Raw genomic sequence first — 23790 nt, 5'->3', positions numbered from 1 at the left:
ATACATCCAAAATGACCAGCAAGAACCGCATTGAGATCTGCTATGAATGTAGAGATTATATTAACACCCTAAATAACTCTTACCTACAGGTGACCCATCACAATAAGGAAATTTTCAGCGCGGGTAAGTGCTTTAATACCCAAATCTATGGTGTATCATCTAGGATACTATCATGTTAAAAGATTCTACTACTTTGAAGATAATTATGATCAGATGAGCTAAACGCTAAAAAATAGTAAAATTAATAATATATGGTAAACAAGAAATAAGACAATTTTCAGAGAAAAGAAGATAAACACAAATGACAAAAGCAGCAAGAAATTAGTAAAAAGGAAAGAGAAAAAAAAAAAGAATAATTAGTTATAATACAAGAACGATAAAATTTCAAATACCAATAAATAAACAATAATGCAAGAAGAGTTAATAAGATAAGGGATATAATAATTTGCTGCTTTGATAAACAGAATAGGAGATCATTTTGACATGTAAGTTGGGATGTGAGATTATATGAACAAGATCTGAGTTTTTGATTATGAACAGAGGATCTGATAATTTATAATGAAGGAAGGAGGATCTGATAATCTCGACCCCATTTTCAGAATAAACTTTTATGATATTGTGTTTGCTCTGCGGGTTAATTAGCATCTCTGACAGATGACTGTGAGTCGATTCAATTGTATTATTCAACAATTTATTGTCAATTAAAACAATTCATTCAAAACAATACTGCCACCAACCATTTCATTGCCTCCTACTGCACGACGATTAAGGGGACCGTTAAGACCTTTGCCAGTTGACGCAGTCGCGGCGACCGGAGCAGAATATTTGTGTTGTAGATACTCGTAATATCTAGTCTTGTAATCAATGACGGTGACACCAGGCAAATTTCTTCTAGGAGTGGCAGTTTGACCAGGAAGATCTGGAGAAAATTGAGGGATATTTGGGAGTTGAGATGAAGCTGATGACAATGAAGCTGAGCCACGGTGAGTCTGTGGTTGGGTTCTCACGGTTCTTGGGCGGTGATTGACTTCAAGAAGGGCAAGGTTGAGCTTATCATGGCATCTGTAGTCCAATACTGGAACTCTGCGGTTAGAGTACGGGGCAGAATAGCACCCCATGGCGTAGAATGGAGCATTATCGCTTGAAGGACTAGAAGCAGCAGTAGGAGGAGGAGGGGTGGAAGCCCGAGATGAAGCTTTAGAAGACACATTGTCATTGTCATTTTCTTCCTCTTCATCATCATAATCAATGAAATCTTCAAGAGTTGGAGCAGGGGTTGATGTAGTGGTGGTACTCAAAGATTCGGCTGGGGATGGAGGGAAGCTGATAGAGGTCAGCTCTGACTTGTAATCATCATCGTTAGCCAATGATTTTGAAGAAGTATTGGTGGAAAGGGCATCCCCATTGGAGCTGTTATTATGGAGATCATCTAAAAATGAAGGAGAGGATATGTCGTTGGTTTGGCTTAGAAACAGGTCGATCTCATTTTCGGAATCGTCAAGGATTGATACTTGGGATTGAGAGTAGTACTTGAGGATTCTATCGATGTATTCAATTGAGTCTAAGTCGCCACTGGTGCGTTGGGATGGGTCAGAGGTATTCTTATTATTGTGACGGTTCTTATACGAATGTTTAGATACTTTTGATTGTTGATTCTTATTCGGTTTTAGGACAAGAGAAAGTTTGCGAGTACGGAGAGGTCTGGAGGACATAATAATAGAAAGAAGACGGATAATAACCAGGGATGATATCAGAATTGACAAAAACAAAAAGAAATTGAACAGGTATATGGATAAAGACACCCTAATAAATAATAATTTTGGGGCTACGAATCAAAAAGTTGAAAAATCTGGCTGTTGAGTCTCATTTATTTGTATTGAAAAAAAAAAAAAAAAAAAAAGAATTTTTTTTTTTGCAGCATCTTGCATGAAGCGACGGGCGACGGTTGGACGAGTACTAAAGAATGATGATGGTTACATTATGTTGATTGCCAGTTAATGCCAGGTATTTATACGCTGCTATACAAATATATATACGGATTGATATATGAGCATCAAAAATATTAATAGTATTAATAATATAGAACCATTCTGTGTGGGGGGTACTACAACATTACTAATTCTCAAAAGAAATTGAAAAAAAAAAAAAAATTGGCGTTCTCCAATAATGCCACAGGTGAATGAAATCATAATAATAATAATAATTGCGGGCACATATATGTGCCACTATAGTGGTTTCAAATTTATGCTTTGTTCCCCCACCACCAATGAAAACTTTTAGTGGTGGGAAAAAAATGAAAAAAATGAAGCTGGCTTTCAGAAAAACCTTAATGTACCACATGAAGGGGTCTTTTTTCATTTCCTCAAAAATTAAAAATAGGAAAATCACCAATTTTTTTTTCCTGCGAATATACCACAGCGGCGGTAGTCCCTCACTCGAAGTTTGTTAATAATATATTATGTAATCGAGATTATGTAATAGATTAGATAATCAGGGCCACCTAATATATTACATAATCTTGATTACATAACCACTTACGCAATTTTAACTCTTTGATTAGTAAGTTGGTGTCTGGACGTCTTCAGCCAGAAAAACCTTAACACCCCATTGTCCCGTGTCAATGGTACCTCCTGGCCCACGTTGCTTAGTAACCAATTACGTCACGTCACTTTGAACCGCCCCACCCCCCCCCCCCTCCCCATCATCTGTTGTCTCTTTCGGGGTCTCTGTAAAAGAGTTTCGCCTATTTCAATAGACCCCGGAACCCATACCCATCGGTGTGAAAGAAAGAACAACACAAAATTACTACAGTCTACCGATAATGACTCTGCTCCACCTACTGCTCCATCAACATTAGCCTATATACATTTATTAATCATGGTTTGTCTTCTAATGATCTCACCCCTCGTACTTTGAGCCCCGGCCTCCGGGGTACAAATTTATATAAACAATACATAATCATCACACATCATTGATTAATTTGTTTTCAATTTCCTGTATCTTCAACCATCAAATCATCAATAATTCCCCCCCCTTTTTTTTTTTATTCTACAATGTCTGTTAAACAATTAGAAGACTCTGTTATCATCAGTCTCCCAGATAACCCTGACACTTACATCAAAGTGTTGCGCTATGGGGCCCATATTCTCAGTTGGAAAATCAACGGTGAAGAACAATTATGGCTTTCTGCTGGAGCCAAACTTGATGGTTCTGCTGCGGTTCGTGGGGGGATTCCTCTTGCCTTCCCAGTGTTTGGCGGTTCTGCTGCCGAAGGGTTCAACAAATTGCCACACCATGGGTTTGCCCGTATTTCTACCTGGGATTTCTTGGGATTGACATCTTCTAATCCTCCAATTGCCCAATTCGCCTTGACCCCAGATGAAGCCGAACCTGTTAGTTATGGTAAATGGGAAAATGGTGACAATAATTTCCGTGCGTTTGTCAATTACGAATTGGGTGCCGATTACTTGACAACCTCAGTGGCCATTGAAAACATCGACACTAAGCCATTCGACTTCCATTGGTTGTTCCACACATACTTGAGAACCCCAGATATCGAAGACACTCTCGTGACTAACTTACCAGGTGAAGTGTGTTATGACCAAGTTGTGAAGGAAGAATATGAGGACAAGGCCCCAGCTGTCCAATTCCACCAAGAAACCGACAGAGTGTACAAAAAAGTTGATGAATCCAAAGATATCCAAGTGGTTTATTGCGGTAAGGCAAACCATACCCTTAAAAGAGTGAACTTGCCAGATGTTGTGGTTTGGAACCCATGGATTGAAAAATCTAAGAACATTGGTGATTTTGCTCCAAAAGACGATTACAAGCACATGGTTTGTGTTGAACCAGGTTATGCTTCTGAATTTGTTACTTTGAAACCACAAGGCGTCTGGAAAGCCAGCCAGACATTGACTTATGGGAAGGATATAAAGATCCAGGCTGTTTGAGGATCCTTATTATGGGTTTAAGGACTAGAATTTTTATTCAACAGTCTTTCATGGACATATATGATCATATATGACAAGTTTAATCTTTTTTCTTTTTTTTTCTATCGAATAGTGAATTATGAGTTGTTGTTTGTTTTTCTTATATTCCATAAACAAATTGTAAATTATTTCTTATTTTGATACTATCAAGCTAATTTACATCAATGAGTGATAAATTATAAGTTAATTTTCATTTGAATTGTAAGCTATTTTACACTATAAAGGAAAAAATAAGAACAGACATTTGAGAAGTAAAAAAAAAAATATTAATGATAATAATAAATAGAATATATATAAAAACTAACGTTTCAAAAATAGTAACCCAATTACATCACGTTTCTCTCTTATTTGGTTACTTCTTCCACTGGTTCTTCATCATCACTGCTGTGTTCATCATCACCACCGGCTTGACCCATTTGGGCAGCCAATTTGCTGAAATCCATACCACCGGCACCACCAGCACCAGCCATAAGCTTACTTAAGTCGAAACCGCCATTTCCACCGCCCAAGGCCAGCAAATCAGGCATGCCACCCATGCCACCCATGCCTGGCATACCGCCCATACCACCCATACCTGGCATACCGCCCATACCTGGCATACCACCCATGGCGCCCATATCTGGCATACCACCCATACCGGCATATGGATCTTCTTCTGGTTGCTCATCTTGTTCATCTTCATCGACCCACTTGTCGAAATCGGTCTTCAACCATCTGTACTTGACCTTTTCCTTGGTCAAACGAGGCCAGTATTCTTCTTGGGCGTCTTTTTTACGCAACACAAAGGAAATGTGGTTCCCACTGCTCTTGGCATCGTATCTTGAGTGTTCAAGATCAATTGGGGCAAACCAATCGAGGTGCAATTTGTAGTGGGTACCCTTGGTGGCGGCGTAGTCACTTTCACTTTCAAGGTCAAGGGAATCTTCTTTGAGATCAACCTTAAGACCCTTTGGGTCTGTGACCTTCACAGTAAGGTAGATGATATTCTTTTCTGGAGCAGAGGCATTAGAACGTTGAGCCCAAAGAGCTAGAACTATGAGTTAGTACTGGAAAATATCAAAAGTGGTTTGTTGCTTGCGAATTGCAATTGCCTTTGCCGGGAAACGAATGAAGATGGGAAGCCATCAAAAGGGTGATTAACGTACCTTCTGGAGAAATAGTAGCCATTTTTTAGTTGGTTATTTGTATGGTATTAATAAAATATGAATTCCAAAGGAAATTACAAAAGAAGAAAAGGCCCAAATGTCCTTTGAAATGTTTTGATTTTTTTTTATTGTGATTTTTTTTTCCTTCTCGAAGGTTCTTGGGGGGCTCGTAACATAACCCAGTGGGTATATTCTTGTTGTTGTTACTATTTCTCATTATTTATTATTATTATATATTTATATAATATGGGAATCACTTGTCTTCCTATAGAATTGGAGACCAGGATTCTTCAATTGGCCCCGGAGTTGAGACTGGCAAACACTCACTACTTGTCGCTCTACAATGACACCTTCCGTCAGCGACTTTTCGGAGAATACGGGGCAGCAATTGGCAAAGTGTTAGTGGCCAGCCACCTTGAGATCAGAAACTACATAAAAGGCTTCGATTGTATTAGGTATCATTCGCGGAATGCTGTGGCTCGGGCCCTCGGTTTAGTCGATGGTTGCGAGATTGCTGGTGTCGATGACTTGTTTGCGTCGCAACATATCCAGGACTCTTGGGAACTTATCTACTATTTGATTAAGTATCGCAAGATCTTCTTCCATAAGAAAGACTTTATCATCCAACAGAGTGACAAGTATCATTTTGATGATCAGCAGAATGCTATGTCGATTGTCTGGTCAAATTCTCTAAAGTTTAGCAAGATGGTGTACCTTGGGCTGCTGCCCGGGATGTACAATTTGTCAATTGGCCTTATGTTGGAGTCCCCAGCCTACGGATTAGGTACCACAAAATTCCTGGTGGAAGTATATGATGATGAGGAGGATAGTAGTAAATTCCATGCTCATGACTTTTATACCGCATCGATAATTGATGATTTGGTACAGAAAAATTCATTCTTCGTGTTGAATTTGGGAAGATTCCCAGTACACCAAAAAGTATCCCACCAACACCCTACCAAAGTCAGGTTAGTAATGGATGAGACAGGTTTGAATGTCAAGGCAGGACTTAAGTTTTTCTATGTTGATTTAAAGCCACCATCGATATACTTACAGGATCAGTATATTTTCTGGGAATTGACCACCCCAGCGGCTCAAAAGAGTAAATTACAGTACCAGGACTTTGTGAATGTTCTTGAAAAGCAAGCATCAATGAAGATTAATGATTCAATTGATCGAATATTTGAAAATACCTATAACACAGAATTTTCAATCTTACAGCCACCAGAAGAAAGTCGAGCGACACTGGATTCTCGTTCCAACCATGAGCTTCAGCAGATCACAGAACACTTTTGTGTTTATTCCAAACTGAACGAGATCTCGCGGAAGATAAAGTTTGTCACGGTCATTGGCCAGCGAGACTTTGAAGAGTCCAAAGACGCTATTTATAGCGAGAAATTGGAATTGGGAGATGACCGGCATATTTTGAGATGGCGAACCAATTGGGGATAAATCTTCGATACTCTATCTATCTATCTATCTATCTATCTATCTATCTATCTATCTATCTATCTATCTATCTATCTATCTATCTATCTATCTATCTATCTATCTATCTATCTATCTATCTATCTATCTATCTATCTATCTATCTATCTATAATATATATATATATACACATACACGTTCTAATCGGACTGTTTGTTGCTGTTGTTAATAATAGAGGCTTGACAGGTTGGGTCCAAATGTCCACGTGATGGGGCCTCAAAAATCCTGTCAATTTTTTTCTGTGCCAAATTGGATCAACCAGGCAAACTGGCCAGGAAGATAAGACAAAAAGCCACAAGAAATGCTTTCTGGTGATGTCGGATAATAGCAATTCTTCAGTATATAGTGACCTTAGTCTTGCTCTAATGGCGGAAATCAGTGCCCGCCAACATGCCGAGCGAGATCGCGAGCTTTCTACACCTCCGGTTTCTCATCATCTCAATGATCTGTCAGCTAATGATATTGAAACCAGAGTACTTCGTCGACGAGATAACAATGGAAATGTTGTTGAAGTAGAATCATTTCGAAGGGAAGTATCCTCAGACATTGGCGAAACTCCTAGGACCATATATTGCGAGCAGGAATCAAGAACAACTACATTAAATGAGACTATTCGAACCGTGGAAAAAGGGCTAGCAGAGGTGGTAAGGAAAGATCTTGACCATAGACGTCGGTTTGATCGATTTCTCAACAATGCCCGGATTGAAAAGATTCCAATTCCTGTACTGATGAATGGCAGAATCGCCGATAGGGCCCGGGGCATCGTTTGTGATGACGATACCTTTTATGAACCCATTGGGGAACCGATCATCGACCCACTTCTGGAATCAGAGTACTGTATGAGTGATTATGTGGAATCTCCTACTCTCAAATACATGTCAGTTCCAATTGATAATAACATCGAACAACAAGTAGTATTTCAATCAAATCGTCATGAATCGGAACTTCCGACAAACGCCATCGAGGCTTTCGAAAAGCTTGATCAGCGAAGGTCTATAGAAAGATTTGCTTCATCACCAAGCTCTTCCCAAGATATTAATGACGACAAAGTTTTAGATTTTAATGATGAAAAATTGATGGATGTTTACGATACCGATATCCAAAGCATTCTGACAAGTCTCCATTCAATTGACAGCGAAACAGAAGACGAAGATGCATACGATTCTACACATCAATTCAGTGGATTTCTTGAACCTGCTGACAATCTCCATCACTCCACTGAAAACACACAATCAACGCAACAATCGATTATCAAACAACAACCTGCCGAAGAATTCGATAGTCCCCTTAGATTGCAATACTTGGATCGAGGAGAATTTGACCTCAGTAACCTGTTTAATTTTAAAAATAATCTTTTAGTGTCATCAACCAATTACCCACAGTACATGTTTTACGGCACGAAGTCACAAATTAATATTTTGTCGGTAGGTGGGAACTTTGGATCAACTGATGATCTAGTTGTTGCTTCATTTGAGACTAAACCAAAGTATACTTCTGATAGGGATATCATCTCCGCAGTTTGGAAACATTATCCCCACCTGATAAACCTTGTCAAGATGGTAAATTTTTTGGGGAAAGAAATGTTGGTGGTGTGTCGTGATGATGGCAGAGTCTCTTTATACGATACTGAGACTTTGGTCCAGCAACTCCAAGAATTTCTTCTTAGGAAAGCCCGTTTTGAAAAGTCTCGAGTACAACAACAACTGTTGGATTTGCTTTTGTCAATCCATTCATTTGAAGTTAAACCAACCTTCCAACTTCGTACCGCAAAATCCGTATGGGGGATCGATGTCTACGAAAAGTATGACTTATTGGCGATTCTGGATAATAGTCGTCGAATTACAGTATTCCATTATTCTAAAGAACACGATGGCGGTAGTTTCTATTCGGTAATATCACATCCTTTAGCTTCCAACGTTCCTGACATTTCATTCATCAAGGATGATGAAAATAAGGCGGAGAAGGAGGAGGAAGAGGATATTGGTGATGATCTGCCCCTGGTACCACTCCATACTCGGGTGCTTTTATCAGCAGGAGCCATCATGGGAGAGCTTGTTATCTTTGAATTTGTATTTGACAGATACCATGGGCCAGTGAATTGTTCCATTGATGATCACCCAGTAATTGTCGATGATGACGGGATTCCTAAAGATTGCGATACCGGCCCGGATATTGAAAATGTGGGTTCCGCCAGTAGTAATGAAATGGTTCGTCTACAATGGAATATTATGCTCGCACGATCATTGCGTAATGAAATTAATAATAATGATAATAATAACAATGATGATGGACTGAATTACTCGGTAGGTAGTGATAGTAGTTTGGGAAGTAATGAAGAGACAGCAAAATTCAAAAGAATCGAGTTCCAGACCCCGAAAGTTGTGAGTCGGATTCTTCTTGAAGAAGATGTTTGGACTACACGGTATATTGATGGAAAGTATTTCAAAGAAGTAAGATCATTGCAAGAATTAACTGGGGATAAAGAGATCAATGAAAAGTTCGTGGTGGAGAAACTTGCTACTCAAAGTAGGATTTTGGATACCGAAAGTGATCCAATTATGACCAGTGATCTTGGACTTAGTTCAAAAACCTGTTTTTTTGAGATTCCTCGGCGTGATTTAACGAAATTTATAATCCATTGGAAACATAATTATACATTGTATGCCGGTGAGCCAGATACTGATATTGAGGATGATGAACTGGAAAATGATGATGATGATTCCTCTGATGATCCGTTATCTTTGCATCAGGACATGCTAATTCCAACATTTGGAAAACCACGGAAACTGGCGGCATTTTCCAATCCACGAAGAAATATCCTGTTGAATTATAACAACCTTAAAGCAGGTGCGATGGTCACCGATACCTTCCGTCGAGTATCAAAGTTTTATGATGATTATTATTTGCTCCATCAAAGGAAACTCAATACAAAACCACACAAAAGCCTAAACGGGCTTGATTATTGGGAGCCCAAGGTCACGTCATTATTGCACAACCAATACCTCATGGTGACCACCAAATCCCATCTTGGATTATTCCATTGCAATCGTCTTGTGTGCAATGCGGCCTCAAAAAACCTTTTCCAAAGCGAGGTATCATTACAAAACTCTCGTAATAATCACGCACTTCGATTAAACGACAGAGAGTTTGAACAAGCTAACCGGATATCGTTCTCTCAGTTGATTCCCGAACTCTCGTGTGTTGTGGTGGCGTCGCAATCAGGAGTGGCGTCATTATATCGATTGACGTGTTTCCGAGGCATTCACGCGTTCCGACAAGAATATATCTTTCCTGATCCTAATCTTGTTAGTTCTCAACAGCAAGGGATCCATGCCTCGAAAATTTTGAGTGGGATTTGTGTGAGAAGGGTGAAGATCGAGGAATTCGATCGGTTTTATTTACACTTGGTGTATAATAATGGTGCCCATTTATCGTATGAATTGTATGATGATGATCATCGAAATTTGGCAATGGATTTGATCATATAAGAAAATTATCAATTAATGTCAAGTACTGATATTAATGATAAACTTAATATATATATTGTTGGTGCTTAGACTTTCCCTTAAGTGTCTCTATTTGAGCTAATTCTTCGTACAGGAAGACAGCTTACACCAATTTAATGACTTTTACGCTTGTTGTTTTCCATAGTTGCATATACAACCATATGTACATGATTTTGTCTTTATTATACAATCATTTATATCAGGTTACTGATCATCTGATTAATTTTCCCTGCATCATTATCATGTCACAATTACATCATGTAGTATTATCAATACACTCTGTATTGAAAGATACTTCCTTAGTACCTCATAATTCATTTATTACATTCTAGCTAATGGATTTTCTACCACTCACAAGTTTCGGCAATCAGTTTGGCCAATAGCTCCAAATACTTTTGATCCACTTCGTCGAATCCTTCAAGTTCAGTATTATCAAGATCAATCACCCCACGGACCACTCCTTCAGCGTCGACAATTGGCACGACAATCTCACTCTTTGTGATCCCATCACAGGCAATATGTCCTGGGAATTTCTCGACGTCTGGCACCAATTGGGTGAGTTTCTCGCCTGCAGCGGTTCCACATACCCCACGGCCAATCTTAATTGTTTGACACGCCACAAGCCCTTGGAATGGTCCCAAGATCAATTGTTCGGAGACATTTTTGTCCATGACGTAGAACCCGGCCCAATTGACGGATTTCCCACGAGATGGAGGGGCAAGGGAATGATAACCGTGCCAGAGTAGTGAGGCGGCATTGGCAAGGTTGCACACCCAGTTGGTTTGCCCATCCGCAAGAGCCTGATACGACTCGACGATTTGTTCGAGAACTTCGTGTTTTTCGGTCTGAGAGAACCGGGAGTAGTCTCCATGATGTTTACCGTCAGAGCCCATACTTATAACTATGGTAGATAGCAATATAAAAAAACTGTAGGTTAATAATAATTAATATCTGTGGATTTTTGATGATTTTGTTATGAATTTTTTCATTTTTTTTTTTTTTTTGGTTGCAAAAATCCACCAAAATATTACACCAGCCCACATGATCAAGTCCACAATAAGGATATCAATAATATATAAATTCTAAGTAACGCTCTAATTGTATTGCCATCATCTAACTACTTAAGTGTATATAATAGCAAATGAATCCTCATTTCTAAATGGTCAAGTATCCTGCACACAACTGTTGACCCCCAGAAGTGGCCCTGGCAGTACATCCGGTGCTGGCGCCCTTGGAGACCGGAAGACAGAGACAATTATTCTTCCAACTGCCAGTGGCGCAAAGGTTATTAGATGCTACAGGGGTGGCGCTTTCTGCTTTGTCAAAGATCGCTTGCTTATTAACTGCCTCTTCCAACAGGAAATACTGGAAAACTTCGGTGACGATCGCCTGTTTCCCACTCCCGTCACTGGTGCAAGCAAGATCGTAACCTCCGGTATTAGCATCGATAGTATAAGCAGAGGCAAAACTCAGGAAAGGATACCAAGTTCCTGGTTTGATTCCGTTTGCGGTGATGCTTGATTCGTAATTATACGCTGGTTTTATGTTCCCACCAGGATAGAACTTCTGAACGATCTGTGCGTAGTCCAGGATTTGTGCTGCCACCACTTGGTCAACGATAGAAACCCCACTGGCTTTCTTACCTTTCCCACGACGTTCCAATTCGACGTTGCTGCCGTGTTTCTTTCTAGTGGATTCAGTTTCTCTGGCATTTTGGGTTTTTGTTGCAATTTCCACGGTCTCGGAAGCAATATGGACGGTGGCAGCGGGAGTATCGATATGGACGGTGGTAGCTGGAGTATTGATATGAACTGAGGTTGCGACTCCTGAATTGACAGTGGAGGCTATTTCAAGTTGTCCAGTGGACGCTTTCAGAATCCCCGCGGTATTGATGGTGATCATTTGGGTTTCTTGGATAGTCTTACCGGTTTCCATGGCACTTCCAGCAGTATTAATCATCAATTCACTCGATGCCTTTATACTCGTTCCACTAGAATCCCCAGTCTGACTTTGTGAAGCAGTTCTGGTGCCCGTAGAAGTCTCTTCACTGGCGCTGGTAGAGCTGGTGCTGGAACTGGAACTGGAACTGGAACTGGCACTGCTGCTACTGCTACTGCTACTGCTGAGCTCACAAGAATCGCCGTCTTCATATTCTTCTTCCTCTTCTTCTGAGGTAGAGGAACTGGACGAACTCAAGGCATCTCTTTTTCTCTTAGTTGTAGAGCACGAAGTATCAGCATAACATGTCTTGGCAAGACTTTTGAAATCTAGAGAATGTTTGAATATCTCATGTGCCCATGTCTGTTGATTAGTCTGTGAGCCAATCCCGAGCCAGAACGTATTAAACTCGATCAGTTGAGTTGAGGATAAGAAATCAGTGATCTGTACTGCCAATTCGGCTTCGGATACTGGCAAATCACCATTATTATTCTGATCAAGGAGCACTTCTAAATATGTCTCCTCGGTGGCTTTATCACCCCAGATCCCGTGTAATTTGAACCCACCTGAACCAGCAGAAGGGATCCATCTTTGAGCCATCACCAAGTATAAATCTTTATCAGAACATTTTCCTTCTGTGGCCGAATCAGGGAGTCGTTGGGCAGGTGTCACCGCATTACTGCTGGTGCCTTTCTTTTTCACCGGGGCAGCGTGGACTACCATCCAAAAAAGAACGAGAATGGGAATAGATTTGATGAGCATGGTTGCTATAAGTTGTAATTGTTAATGTTTTTGTGCTTATTATTCATTTCTTCATCAGTTGAGTATTCGTTCGAGGAAAATAAATCAGTTAAATGTAAAACTGGAAAATATCATTAGTACAGATCAGCGTTGCTCCCTGCGCATGGGTGCGACCAAGATGCGGCTCAACATGAAACATTCGGTGGGTGTAGGGAGAGTCACATCAACTCCCTCCACTTTTCTTGGGTTTCAACCTTATTTAATAATGGTGTCTCAATGATCTTCAATTTGCAGAAATCGTAACTGGTAGACCGCTAAACTCATGGGGAGTTTACACTTTATTGTCCACAAAAATGAGTCGTATTTTGTGAACAATCCGTTTTGCAGTGGGTACACTAGGTGTGCCACAGTCAGATCTGTGGATAGATATATTGAAGATTAGATAAATCAGTAACTGACAGCATACTCATATATGGAGTAATGTTGGACAGTTATCATGTTTTCATTTATTCTGGATTAGCCAAAAATTTTTCTCTATAATTGTTTTTGTTTCTTATGCAAATAAACATCCTTTGTACGTTGTACTGGATCCTTATTCTTTCTTCCGAGATAACTCCAATATCCAACTATGTGACATTTAGCATATAGTACGGTATATTCGGGGTTAAATTATTAGTCCCAAACACACCATACATGCGAAACATCACTATTCAAGAAGTCGCAGAAAAATACGATCGACCATTCGTAAAAAAAAAAAAAAAAAAGGAAAAGGAAAAGATCGACAGCCAAATCGATCTGAAACCATCATAATAATTTGGTCATATGGTAACTAATACCATTAAAAAAAAGTTGTCTAGTACATTTTGGTACCCATTTATTCTATTTTTGAATTTTTACCATCGCTTTTCCACATGCTATTGTAAGTTAATGTCGTATTGTATCTGACACTTCTAATTCTGCAGTGACCTTGGGCTGCTTTGGTGCGGGTGTTGCAAAAATATTGGACTATATATGTTGTAGATAAACATTAAATATGAGAATATGGATTATTATAACAAGGAAATAATCTTGCTAAAATTAAGCACCAACAGCAATTAAATAGATCAATTGTTTTCCCAAATCACTATGAAATCAGTGCTGCTTCAATATCAAATATACGATACCCTCAGACAATAAGATGCATGAACGATAATTCAAAATTAATTGCTACAAAACGTCTCACAAGGTGATTCTCACCAAATCATAATAATACTAACTTTAGCTCATAGAAAAATAACATTAGACAGAAGTACGAATAATTTTTGCCTTTTCGATGATGTTTGACTACTTCATGTGCCCAAGTGCACAGATTAGGTTTTGGCCCGACCGCGAGCCAGAGCTTATTAAATAGCACTACTTGAGTTGAAGAATCTGATGGATACAATTGGGATTAGTGGCAATTGATAATCGGCTTTTTGATTTATTCAATTGATTTTTGAGTTTGTTTGTTTTTTTCCGAGAGAGTCACAACTGTGAATTATAAAACCACGTAGAATCCACTAATACTCCGTGCCTCATGGGTGCGACTTTTACGATGCAGTTCAACTCAACATGAAACGGTAGCTGATTCCCATCAACTTCAACCACTTTTTATTTATATAATATTAGACTCACCAGCACTAATAACTCACCCATACCGGGAATGGTGTTGGATCATTACCATGCTATCATTTCATTATCACTTAACTAAGATTCTCCAAAAATTCATGTATTTTCAATTTAAATGTAGGTTTTTCTAGCCCTTGTACTTCCTTCCAAGATGATTCCACCCAAATATCCGAATCTGTGACATTAATTGCAATATCCATGCAGTGAGTTATTAGTCCCAAATTCATTTTTATCCATATGGGTAGTGTCAAGTAGGACAATACCGTGGGAAATTTTTGTTCTTTAATAACCGTTTATACTATTTCTAATGGTATTTTTTAATGGTATTTTTACATCGTTTTACAGCAGGACATGGCGCCTAAAACTTCTAATTCAGGGGGGACTTTACGTAGTGACCCGAGTGGCATTGGCAAAGAAAATATTGGAATCTACATATGTGGTAGAAAGTAAATATTATGATAAAAGTATAGATGATTAATTAAGAATCTCACCACACAGTATACTGTAGCATAATATGATCTGCAATTATTTGATAGGTACGAATACTATACAAAGTGTACGCATAGTTTCAGAATTTGGAACTTGCAAATATTAAGAATACACTCATTACCATGCACCATGCTTTGGTTGGAATTGTCTGATACCTCCTTAATTCAGTGTTCTTGATTTTCTATACTGGGAAAATTACTAAGAAGTTTTTTCAGGCATAGCATGATATTTAGTTTCTCTGTTTCTTAGACTGCAAAATTATTATTTTTAATATTGTTAACCTGTTGCCATTGGCTTACAATACTCGCTACCTTTACTATTTATCTAATTTATTTGCAAACAAACCAATCACCGTATATATACTTCTGGCTTCCTCCCCAGAATACTACTAACCCACGTTCACAAAAAAACTCTTCAGAATAACCCGAATTCCTTACTTACAGATCCTGAACCACATTCACAAACAATAACCAACTTAGGATTATTAACATGGGAAAAAATATCGTGGAAATTGGGTTTCACTTGCAATGTAAAATATCTGGCAAGGTCATTGTAAGCCTGATTACTTTGGAGTTCTCTCACTTTTTTCATTTCTGGAAGTTTCGTATTAATCACTTGAAGTTCTTTCAAACTTTTAAGCAGCGCGAGTTTTTTAATCGTTGACCATTCTTCAATTTTGGTATCATTGGCTAACAACGTGTGGAGGTTATTCAAAACATCATCTTCATAATAATCGGCAACATCAATCAATGTTGAAGAAATATCTAAAGTTTGCAAATCTTGCATCGAAGATAACCCACATAGTTTAGATAAATGACGATTGAGGCATACATTGAGATCGATCAACTTGGGTACTGTGGAAAGATCCAAAACTCCGGACAATTTATTACCAGCGATCCCTAAGAACCTCAAACTCGCAGGAAGTTTTCTGGGTAAAATTTGAATATCATTAAAATTCACATGAAGCACCCTTATGTTATGGAGCTGGGAAGGCACAAACATTTGCTCGATTTGATTATTGTTGAGATCCAAAGATAATAACCCGCATAATTCTCCAAGACCGTCCATTGACGTGAGTCGATTATTTGCCAAGGATAATACTTGCAAATTGGCCAAGTTATCAAGATTGGCGATTTTCAGAATCTCATTGCCATCCATATTGAGGAAAGTGAGATTGATCAACTCGGTAGCCCAGGTACCAATTTCTAATAATCCACAACCATTCAATACGAGACTGGTCAACATTGGAAACCGTACTGCAAGACTCATTTCGCGGGTATACCCAAAAATTTCTCCAGGCCTTTTATCACCAGCACACGATTTTATGTCCAAAGTTTCTAACTTTGGAGCCACCATTTGGTCCAAGTTTCTTAAGACCGAACACCTAGTAAACTCCGCAGTTTGAAGGTTGGGGAATTCGTGATGCCTCAAATCTACCACACAGGCAGGGGTATAGTGGCCATTCATTATCATGTTCACCATACTTTGATGGGGCAAGATATCTAATTGTCCCGGAAAAACCAACGAGATGACCAGGATCACTGGATTATTAATCTTGGGCATGGGGATCTCGGTGATCACCTTGGTCAAATTCGGGAGAGAATCAAGAAACATTGCCAATGATACCTGGAACGCGGTTTGTTGTTTAATGAGGTCAGCCCCACTAAGAGAGGTTTCAGTATTCCAAACATTGATCTGTTGGACAAAGTTTTTCAAGGATCCGAGTTTCCCCCCATCATCGAGCTTGATCATAAGGGCATTATTGACAATCGATACCATGATCCTCGTTGGGCCTAATACCACAGGAAAGAGAGTTTCTCCAAGGAGACTCGCACCAATATGAAGTTTTCTAACCAATAAATGGTCGCAAATATCATGGGAGACACCAAGGGGGATCTGATTTCTAAGACGTAGTAGCAGTTCTGTTTCAAGGGTGCGGAAAATTGTCACCAAGGTATCGTCTGGTAATTTATCCAAATAAAACATTATGGAAACACAAAAAAAAAAGAAAAAAAAGAAAGAAAAACAAATGCGTAATATAATAGATTGTCTCCGTATCGAAAGAAAAAGAAGATCGAGGATTTATGGGGATTTATATATAGATGGAAATGATCGATTAAATTAGGTGTATGACAATCAATGACTGCATATGAACACAGCCAAAGAACACAACCAACCAAAACTAACACAATAGCTTGGAAAGAACAAAAAAAAAAAAGATTATAATTGCACCCAAGAAAGAGTGTTAAATCAATTAACTCCCACTCATGTGGGCTTAAGGATCTAATTACCAATAGTGGTGCTATTTTTTTTTTTTTCTTTTCCTTTTGAAAACGACGTATTAAGCCTAACCTGATTTGAGGCAACATCGGCCGCAATTCTCTCACCCTGTCCCCTAAATATGTATCCGGCGATCTAGACTAGTATTTTGCTCGCCTGGCATTGCTAATTTTGAATTAAAAGTTTAGCAAATGTGAAATTAATCATTTAATTGACTTCTGACAGTGCATCGACCGTGAGTTATGTCATGGGTTCGTATTTATACCGTGTGTTTCTTTTAGATATTACCAAAAATGGCAGCCAACCAGAAAAAAGAACTACAATAAACAGCGCCAATCAACAGCATTTCAACATTCAAAATAAATCGCAAAAAGAGAAAAAAAAGATAGATAAGATAATACTAATAAAATAGACAGGAGAATGGTGTGTGAGTGGACACCAATGGGAATTTCAGGAAAAGTAACAAGTGCTCGCACAATATAACTCAAGAACTAAAAACAGAAAAGAAAGGAAAAAAAAAAAGAGGATAAAAAATATTAGCTAGTAAAAAAGGGGGATCGATTCAGATAAGTTAAAAATAAGTGAGTGATGTATAATTGAGGCAGTAGGATGAAATAATAATGTAGTTGAAAAAGATAGCGATGTTTCCTCTAGAATTGGCAGTGGTGAGATTCAGTGCCATATAAATGAAACAAACAGGAACACAGGGATAAACATATGTGTTTTCGTAACTGGTAAGAGTTAAATGCTTTGAGGCTCAACCACATATACATAGGCATTGACCAATAAATAAATAAATAAATAAATAGAAAAGCAAATAATAGACATTGTATATGAAAAAACGTCAAATAATATAATGAGTCGTCTCTCATATGATATCTTGACTCAAATAGTCAGAACAAAAGAGGGGAGAGAAATAAAAAAAAAAAAACAAGGATCAATCATTCCTCAAAGATGTCAGGGGGGCACACAAATAAAAGTTGATTCATAATCAATTAATCTTCTTCACCAGCTTGGGCACGACGTTGTTTTTCTCTTTGGATTTGTTGGTACAATAAACTCAATGCTTTATCAACACTGTATTGACTACCAATGATGGTGAAACTACGTTCTTCATTTTCATTATCTTCTTGAGCAATGGAAATTTGGGCACCAGAGTTTTTACGGATTTCTTGGATCTTGGAACCCTTCTTACCAATAAGGCATCCGACATAATCCGATGGGAAATCAACCACTTGGGTAGTGGATGAGGCAGAAGCTTCGTTAGTTGAAGAGGAGTTGGCAGAATGGTTTGATCCGCCATTGTTGTAGCGTGGGCGATTTTGGTGGGAGTGATCAGACGATTGGTAGCCATGATCAGCAGAGTTGTGGTGACCACCACGTTTTTTTGGTTGCGGAACGTAGTAAATGGTTCCGGTGGCTCCATGCCAGTCTTCAATGAGACAACGGACAATGACTTTAAGGGCGCTTTCAATGTTTTCTGGGGTACCTTGGACCTCAACCACTCTTTCGGTGGAATCTTGGAGGAATTCTTTGGAGGCGACAATTTTGACGTCGTAGTTTTCTTGAAGGGCCTTGATCCGACTACCTTGTTTACCAATTAAGGTCCCCATTTGGGAGTGAGGGATCAAAAGACGGAGAAAAGTTTGGCCATCTTGAGCAGGAGGACAAAGAGACTTAAGAGGGAAGAAACTGTATTGTTGTTGTTGGGCCACTGGGGATTCCAACAAGGCTGTGGCGAAAAGAGCAAGGGCTTCGGCAGTTGCATCGACTGGGCCAGAAACAGTGAGAATACGGTCAGAGCAGCCCATAATGACTTTGGAAACCCCTGATTTGACTCCGGTTTTTTCACGGACGTTGGCAACACAGTTACCATTCTTACCAATGACAATACCTGCTTCTTTGGTGGAGACAAGCACTCTGAAGGTGATAAGCGCGGTGTTCAACAGGACGTCTGGAAGGACATTGTCGATGGTTGAAGGGTGATCTTCGGTGGTGAGTTTGGTATCGAAAAGAGATTCGTCGGACATGATTGGATTGGTATTATCGGTGACGAGTAATTGGTGGATGATACTGGTGATGAAGTTGAGATTGAAATAATCGTTGCCAGATATGCAAACAGCTCAGAGACAATCAGAAATAGAAAAAAGGAGGAGGGGGATAAGGAGCAATGGTGGATGGATAGATGTATGTTATGCGGGGGATTGAGGGCCAGGCAATTGATGTGATTGAGACTATTACACCTTTGATGATTATTGTCAGTGATCCCTTTTTAACTGTTTGGATCATCAAAATAATTACAAGAGAAAAAATTTGCTGACAACTTTGGGGTGGGTGAAAGGCGTGGGATCCCCGATGGAGTGGGAGGATGTGCGATAGGGCACCTGACAGCAGGCGGGAGCAAATCCCTGCGGGAAGCGGGAGAGCGAGCGAGATGTCTGGGTGTGTGTATGTGTCTGGTGTGTCTGGTGTGCGGGTGATTCGGGGGGTAATTTTCCTGTGTTGTTGTTGTTTACGTAAAGGAAAAAAAAAAAAATTCTCAGAGAACGAAGGCTGATCTGTGTGCGGTGTGATAAAAAGTGACGAACCACGACAACGACGACGTTTGCCAGGATAAATTAATCACTGGACAACAACAACAACAACAACAATAACAACACACTCTTTTTTTGTCACCACTACACACACATACACACACACATATATATAGTCCCTTTTTCTTTCCTTCCCGTCCTTTTCCCTCCTCTTCATCCAACCATGAATTTCACCCTGAAAGAAAGCGGCGAACCGTATTATTCCAAAGCCGGTTATGATTCAAAGGCAAACTATGAAGCACTCATGAAATCTCCTTCAGAAATCCTCAGTCCTACCAACAGCACCTTTGGCTCTCCTAAACCAGGGACTTCTAGAGTCATTGACTCCCTTCATCAAAACATTGATCTGCTCAAGAATGAACTTCAAGAAGTCAAACTGAAACATGAAGACGACAAAAATAAACATGTGTCCATAAAGAAGAGGTACGACCAAGTGGTTGAACAATTGGCTACACAAAAACACGAAAATGACATGGTCAATGCTCTCCTTGAACGTAAACAAAGACGTATTACTGACCTAGAAGAAAAATTGGGAGAATCCATGAACTCTCAAGAAGACTACAAATTCAACTTGACCAATCTCGAAGTCAGATGTAAAAAACTTCAAGAAAGTGAAAGGGTTGCCACCAGTGAATTCGAGCGGATGAAGATTGCTTATGAAACCGTCGTCACTTCTCAAAAAGAATACCGTGACTATTATACCAAAGAAATCAATTCCCTTAAAGATCTGTTGGCCAGTTATGTCGCTGAACGTACTGAAGCTTTAGCAGAAACTAAACAACAGATTATCAGCTCTGATTCCGATATTTCTTCAAGCATGAAACAACTCACCGAACAATCTCGCTCTCTTGAAAACCAATACGCCGCTAAGAACTCTGCGGTCATTGACACTTTGAAATCATTGGCAGTCGCTGCCAAATCACACGGTTCAGACACTCAACTTATCATCAACCAATGTAACTTGGTATTCAACGAACTTAAAAACCGTTTTGATTTGGATGTCACCCAATTGATTGAAAATTATAAAGACAGAGAAGTTGACAACACCATTGAAAAACTTCTTGGTATCGATTCCACTTCTTCCTCTGCTGTCGTCCCATCATCTCCTCAACCACATCAAACTTCTAATAAATCAACTCCAAGTCCAGGGGCTACTCTTCCAAAGAAACGTGGCTCAGTTCGCAAACCAAGTGCTACCACCACTACTCCTTCTCCAAGAAATGTCTCAAACGGTTCTGCTAAAGAGCAAGAAAATATTGATCCAAAATCAAGAAAATCGGACAATAATGGGGACGCCAAAAAGAAAGAACCAAAGAAAAATGATCGTCGCAGTTTGAGTGGTGCTGGCAGCTCCAGTAATGGTCCATCAATCACCGCTAGCCCATCTCTTAATAGCATTGCTGCGTTTAGTCCGAACCCAAATGGTAATAACAACAAACGTCACTCCCGCAAAGCCAGTCTAACAAAGGGTGCAGATTTTGGGGATTTTGAAAAAAAATCGGTGAATAAACTGAAACGTAACTCTCTTGCGAACGATCTCATGAATCAAGATTGGCGTGGTAGCTCTCCTTCCGCCCCAGGAACCCCAAAACTAAATAACTCCTTCAATGAAGAGGATGAAAAGGATGAAGTTGATGACGAAGTTGCCGATGGTGATGCTGGGAAAAAGAAGAGAAAGAGAAAGAGAAATAGAAAAAGAAAGAGCATGAAACCAGAAAATGACCCTTCTGCTGCCGACACAGAACTTGATGATATCAACAATATGATTAAGAATGATTTGAACTTAACTACAAGTAATGAATAGATAAAGAGATATTATTATTTGATAGATTTTATATTCATCAACATTTGTTTCTTTACTTCAATACCTTTTTTGTTTTTTGTTTTTTTGAAATTTCCATTTTTTTTTTTCATTTATCTTTTATTCGCTTCGCTTTGTACATTTTGTTTCAAGTTTCTGAATATTGTTCTTTTGTTGTTATTTTTTTATTGTTCGTTATCTGTTGATTTCCTCGCAATTTCCACCGCCTTGAGCCAAATCTGTTTTCTGTTCACCCTTATCATCATCATTAAGTAGATAATATCATTTTTATTCAATGCAATACATTTAGAACAATTAAACGACTTTTTGTCATTTCAATTTTTTTTTTTTTTTTCTTTGAAAGAAATTGTAAAAATCATTTTTTTATCTACAATTTTAAATTTCCCAAAAATAATTTACATGTATTTGTTTTTTACATTATCATTATTCAGCTATCCCCACCTCATGTAATTCCACAGATCCATCATCATACGCCACCGCTACCCAATGGTTGGCCATATCTTTCAAAAACCTCTTGTAAGAAAGTAAATCCTTCACATTAGCAGCTTTATAATCCCGGGCCAACTCATTTAAACTTTTCAATGACTGAACTTTAGCAACCCTAACCACATTTGATTTAAACCTCCGAATTTGTTTATTCGCCAAAATTTCCGGATCGTTAGGGTTGGCAGAAAACTCTTTTGCAATATGTGCTTTTTCCTTGGTAATTTTGAACGGGAGTTTATTTAGATCACGATTATTATTCGTATCGACAACCTGTTGGTAAAACTTTACTTGACCGTTCCAGAACGTCACTGCCACCAAATCATCGATTCTCGTATCCACTGAGGATATCCCAATAGATTTTAAGTCTACCAGCAACTCATAATCATCATTAATTTCCTTTACTTCCAGCACAATATTCAGAATTCTCGACACCATCAACTTGGACCCCGTTGAGGATACCAACAATTGGCAATGTTTCATATCCATGGCGATATCTAAAATGGGATTCGGATAATGGAAAGAATTGATCTCATTCACAACAATTCCTGAACCCGAAGTCGTATCCCCATAAATGATATGAGCAATGGCATCGGTATTACCTTCGGCTATTCGTTGGTACGTCGATTCGAGATTATCGACATTGAGCATATCCTCAAGTTGTTGGATTTTCCGATCATCGATGTATGTCAAACTTTTAGTATTTGGTGGGAAATATAACGTGAGTAAATGGCCACTTTCAAATCCCAACACTAGTTGGGTTGGGGAGATCCACTTAAGTTTCATGATGATCCCCAATTTTTTGAGTTTTTTCAATTCCGAAGATGACATCTTGAGGCTAATGTTCTTCACAAGGATTCCTGGATCGATACTTTCAAACATCATTTCGGTCGAGTACTCCCTGGTTTTAGAGTCATAATTGACCACTGTCACATCGAAAAAATCCGGATTAAGACGATTCAATGAACAAAATCTATCATTTAGCACATCAATATTGCAAAAATTCAACGAATTGATTTGCTCCACGAGCACCGGAGTCAATTCCACCACATTTGCAGTTGGACCATTACCAGATGGTATAACACTAGTGGTATTGTTGATATAGCTTGCTAAATCCCAAAGTTTCATGGTATTATCTCTAGAATGGGTCATTAATAATCCAAAATAATCACCAAACACCGGGATCAAACAATCGTGGTTTTCTTCGGAAATCCTCCATTGAAGCCCGAGTTGTTTCACTGAGAGAATATTATTATCATGAGCCTTCCATTTAAGTATTGGTCTTCTGGTATTCAAGTTCCACCATACTAAAGTTCCTGTCTCATCCCCGGAGATCAAGGTTGTCGATAGCAATTGATTGGTTTGTGAATAGTGGTTGGGGGAATAGAAATACTCGAGAACCGTTACTGGACAATCATGGGATCTTAGAGTGAACTTCAAATTGCCAGTCCTGGCCATTTGTTGGGTAGTATATATAACAATATTAACCTTTTCTCTAGAAGATGATATACTTCTGGTATAGAACTTCCTTTGGTGCAACATTTTTTTGTGCTGATCACATGACAAACAAGTCCCCCTTTATCGAACGCTTTCAATTATTATTCCATCTGACACCTAATAATAATCATTCTGTCATTACACACACAATCATATATAACATCCACCAAG

The 23790-nt window shown here is 39.0% G+C and overlaps 11 protein-coding genes across 11 annotated transcripts; 4 read left to right on the top strand and 7 right to left on the bottom strand. All coding sequences in view use genetic code 12, as the record gives it.

Annotated features, from left to right (window-relative positions):
• Window positions 1-701: 701 nt before the first annotated feature.
• DASC09_054080 (uncharacterized protein) lies at window positions 702-1712 on the bottom strand (the record flags this gene model as incomplete). The annotated part of the gene is made up of 1 exon (XM_064999007.1): window positions 702-1712. One exon carries the CDS (start codon window positions 1710-1712, stop codon window positions 702-704), a length of 1011 nt encoding a protein of 336 aa, XP_064855079.1.
• Window positions 1713-3053: 1341 nt separating this feature from the next.
• DASC09_054070 (glucose-6-phosphate 1-epimerase) lies at window positions 3054-3950 on the top strand (the record flags this gene model as incomplete). Its single annotated transcript, XM_064999006.1, has 1 exon — window positions 3054-3950. The coding sequence occupies one exon, from the start codon at window positions 3054-3056 to the stop codon at window positions 3948-3950; it is 897 nt and encodes a 298-aa protein (XP_064855078.1).
• A 383-nt stretch (window positions 3951-4333) lies between these two features.
• Window positions 4334-5156, bottom strand: SBA1 (Hsp90 cochaperone SBA1; the record flags this gene model as incomplete). The annotated part of the gene is made up of 2 exons (XM_064999005.1): window positions 4334-5016; window positions 5135-5156. The coding sequence occupies 2 exons, from the start codon at window positions 5154-5156 to the stop codon at window positions 4334-4336; spliced, it is 705 nt and encodes a 234-aa protein (XP_064855077.1).
• A 224-nt stretch (window positions 5157-5380) lies between these two features.
• Window positions 5381-6586, top strand: DASC09_054050 (uncharacterized protein; the record flags this gene model as incomplete). The annotated part of the gene is made up of 1 exon (XM_064999004.1): window positions 5381-6586. One exon carries the CDS (start codon window positions 5381-5383, stop codon window positions 6584-6586), a length of 1206 nt encoding a protein of 401 aa, XP_064855076.1.
• Window positions 6587-6936: 350 nt separating this feature from the next.
• Window positions 6937-10110, top strand: CRT10 (Crt10p; the record flags this gene model as incomplete). Its single annotated transcript, XM_064999003.1, has 1 exon — window positions 6937-10110. One exon carries the CDS (start codon window positions 6937-6939, stop codon window positions 10108-10110), a length of 3174 nt encoding a protein of 1057 aa, XP_064855075.1.
• Window positions 10111-10472: 362 nt separating this feature from the next.
• DASC09_054030 (L-methionine (R)-S-oxide reductase) lies at window positions 10473-11021 on the bottom strand (the record flags this gene model as incomplete). Its single annotated transcript, XM_064999002.1, has 1 exon — window positions 10473-11021. The coding sequence occupies one exon, from the start codon at window positions 11019-11021 to the stop codon at window positions 10473-10475; it is 549 nt and encodes a 182-aa protein (XP_064855074.1).
• Window positions 11022-11283: 262 nt separating this feature from the next.
• On the bottom strand, window positions 11284-12828 carry DASC09_054020 (uncharacterized protein; the record flags this gene model as incomplete). Its single annotated transcript, XM_064999001.1, has 1 exon — window positions 11284-12828. One exon carries the CDS (start codon window positions 12826-12828, stop codon window positions 11284-11286), a length of 1545 nt encoding a protein of 514 aa, XP_064855073.1.
• Window positions 12829-15357: 2529 nt separating this feature from the next.
• On the bottom strand, window positions 15358-16929 carry DASC09_054010 (leucine-rich repeat domain-containing protein; the record flags this gene model as incomplete). Its single annotated transcript, XM_064999000.1, has 1 exon — window positions 15358-16929. One exon carries the CDS (start codon window positions 16927-16929, stop codon window positions 15358-15360), a length of 1572 nt encoding a protein of 523 aa, XP_064855072.1.
• A 1289-nt stretch (window positions 16930-18218) lies between these two features.
• HEK2 (Hek2p) lies at window positions 18219-19253 on the bottom strand (the record flags this gene model as incomplete). The annotated part of the gene is made up of 1 exon (XM_064998999.1): window positions 18219-19253. The coding sequence occupies one exon, from the start codon at window positions 19251-19253 to the stop codon at window positions 18219-18221; it is 1035 nt and encodes a 344-aa protein (XP_064855071.1).
• Window positions 19254-19980: 727 nt separating this feature from the next.
• Window positions 19981-21621, top strand: DASC09_053990 (She3 protein; the record flags this gene model as incomplete). Its single annotated transcript, XM_064998998.1, has 1 exon — window positions 19981-21621. One exon carries the CDS (start codon window positions 19981-19983, stop codon window positions 21619-21621), a length of 1641 nt encoding a protein of 546 aa, XP_064855070.1.
• Window positions 21622-22062: 441 nt separating this feature from the next.
• On the bottom strand, window positions 22063-23580 carry ASA1 (Asa1p; the record flags this gene model as incomplete). Its single annotated transcript, XM_064998997.1, has 1 exon — window positions 22063-23580. The coding sequence occupies one exon, from the start codon at window positions 23578-23580 to the stop codon at window positions 22063-22065; it is 1518 nt and encodes a 505-aa protein (XP_064855069.1).
• Between the last annotated feature and the right edge of the window lie 210 nt (window positions 23581-23790).

This window comes from Saccharomycopsis crataegensis (genome assembly GCF_037102585.1).
Source record: "Saccharomycopsis crataegensis DNA, jcf7180000000087, whole genome shotgun sequence".
Taxonomy (NCBI): Eukaryota; Fungi; Ascomycota; class Saccharomycetes; order Ascoideales; family Saccharomycopsidaceae; genus Saccharomycopsis; species Saccharomycopsis crataegensis.
The sequence above is the reverse complement of the archived record's forward strand: the minus strand, read 5'-3'. Positions and strand labels throughout refer to the sequence as shown.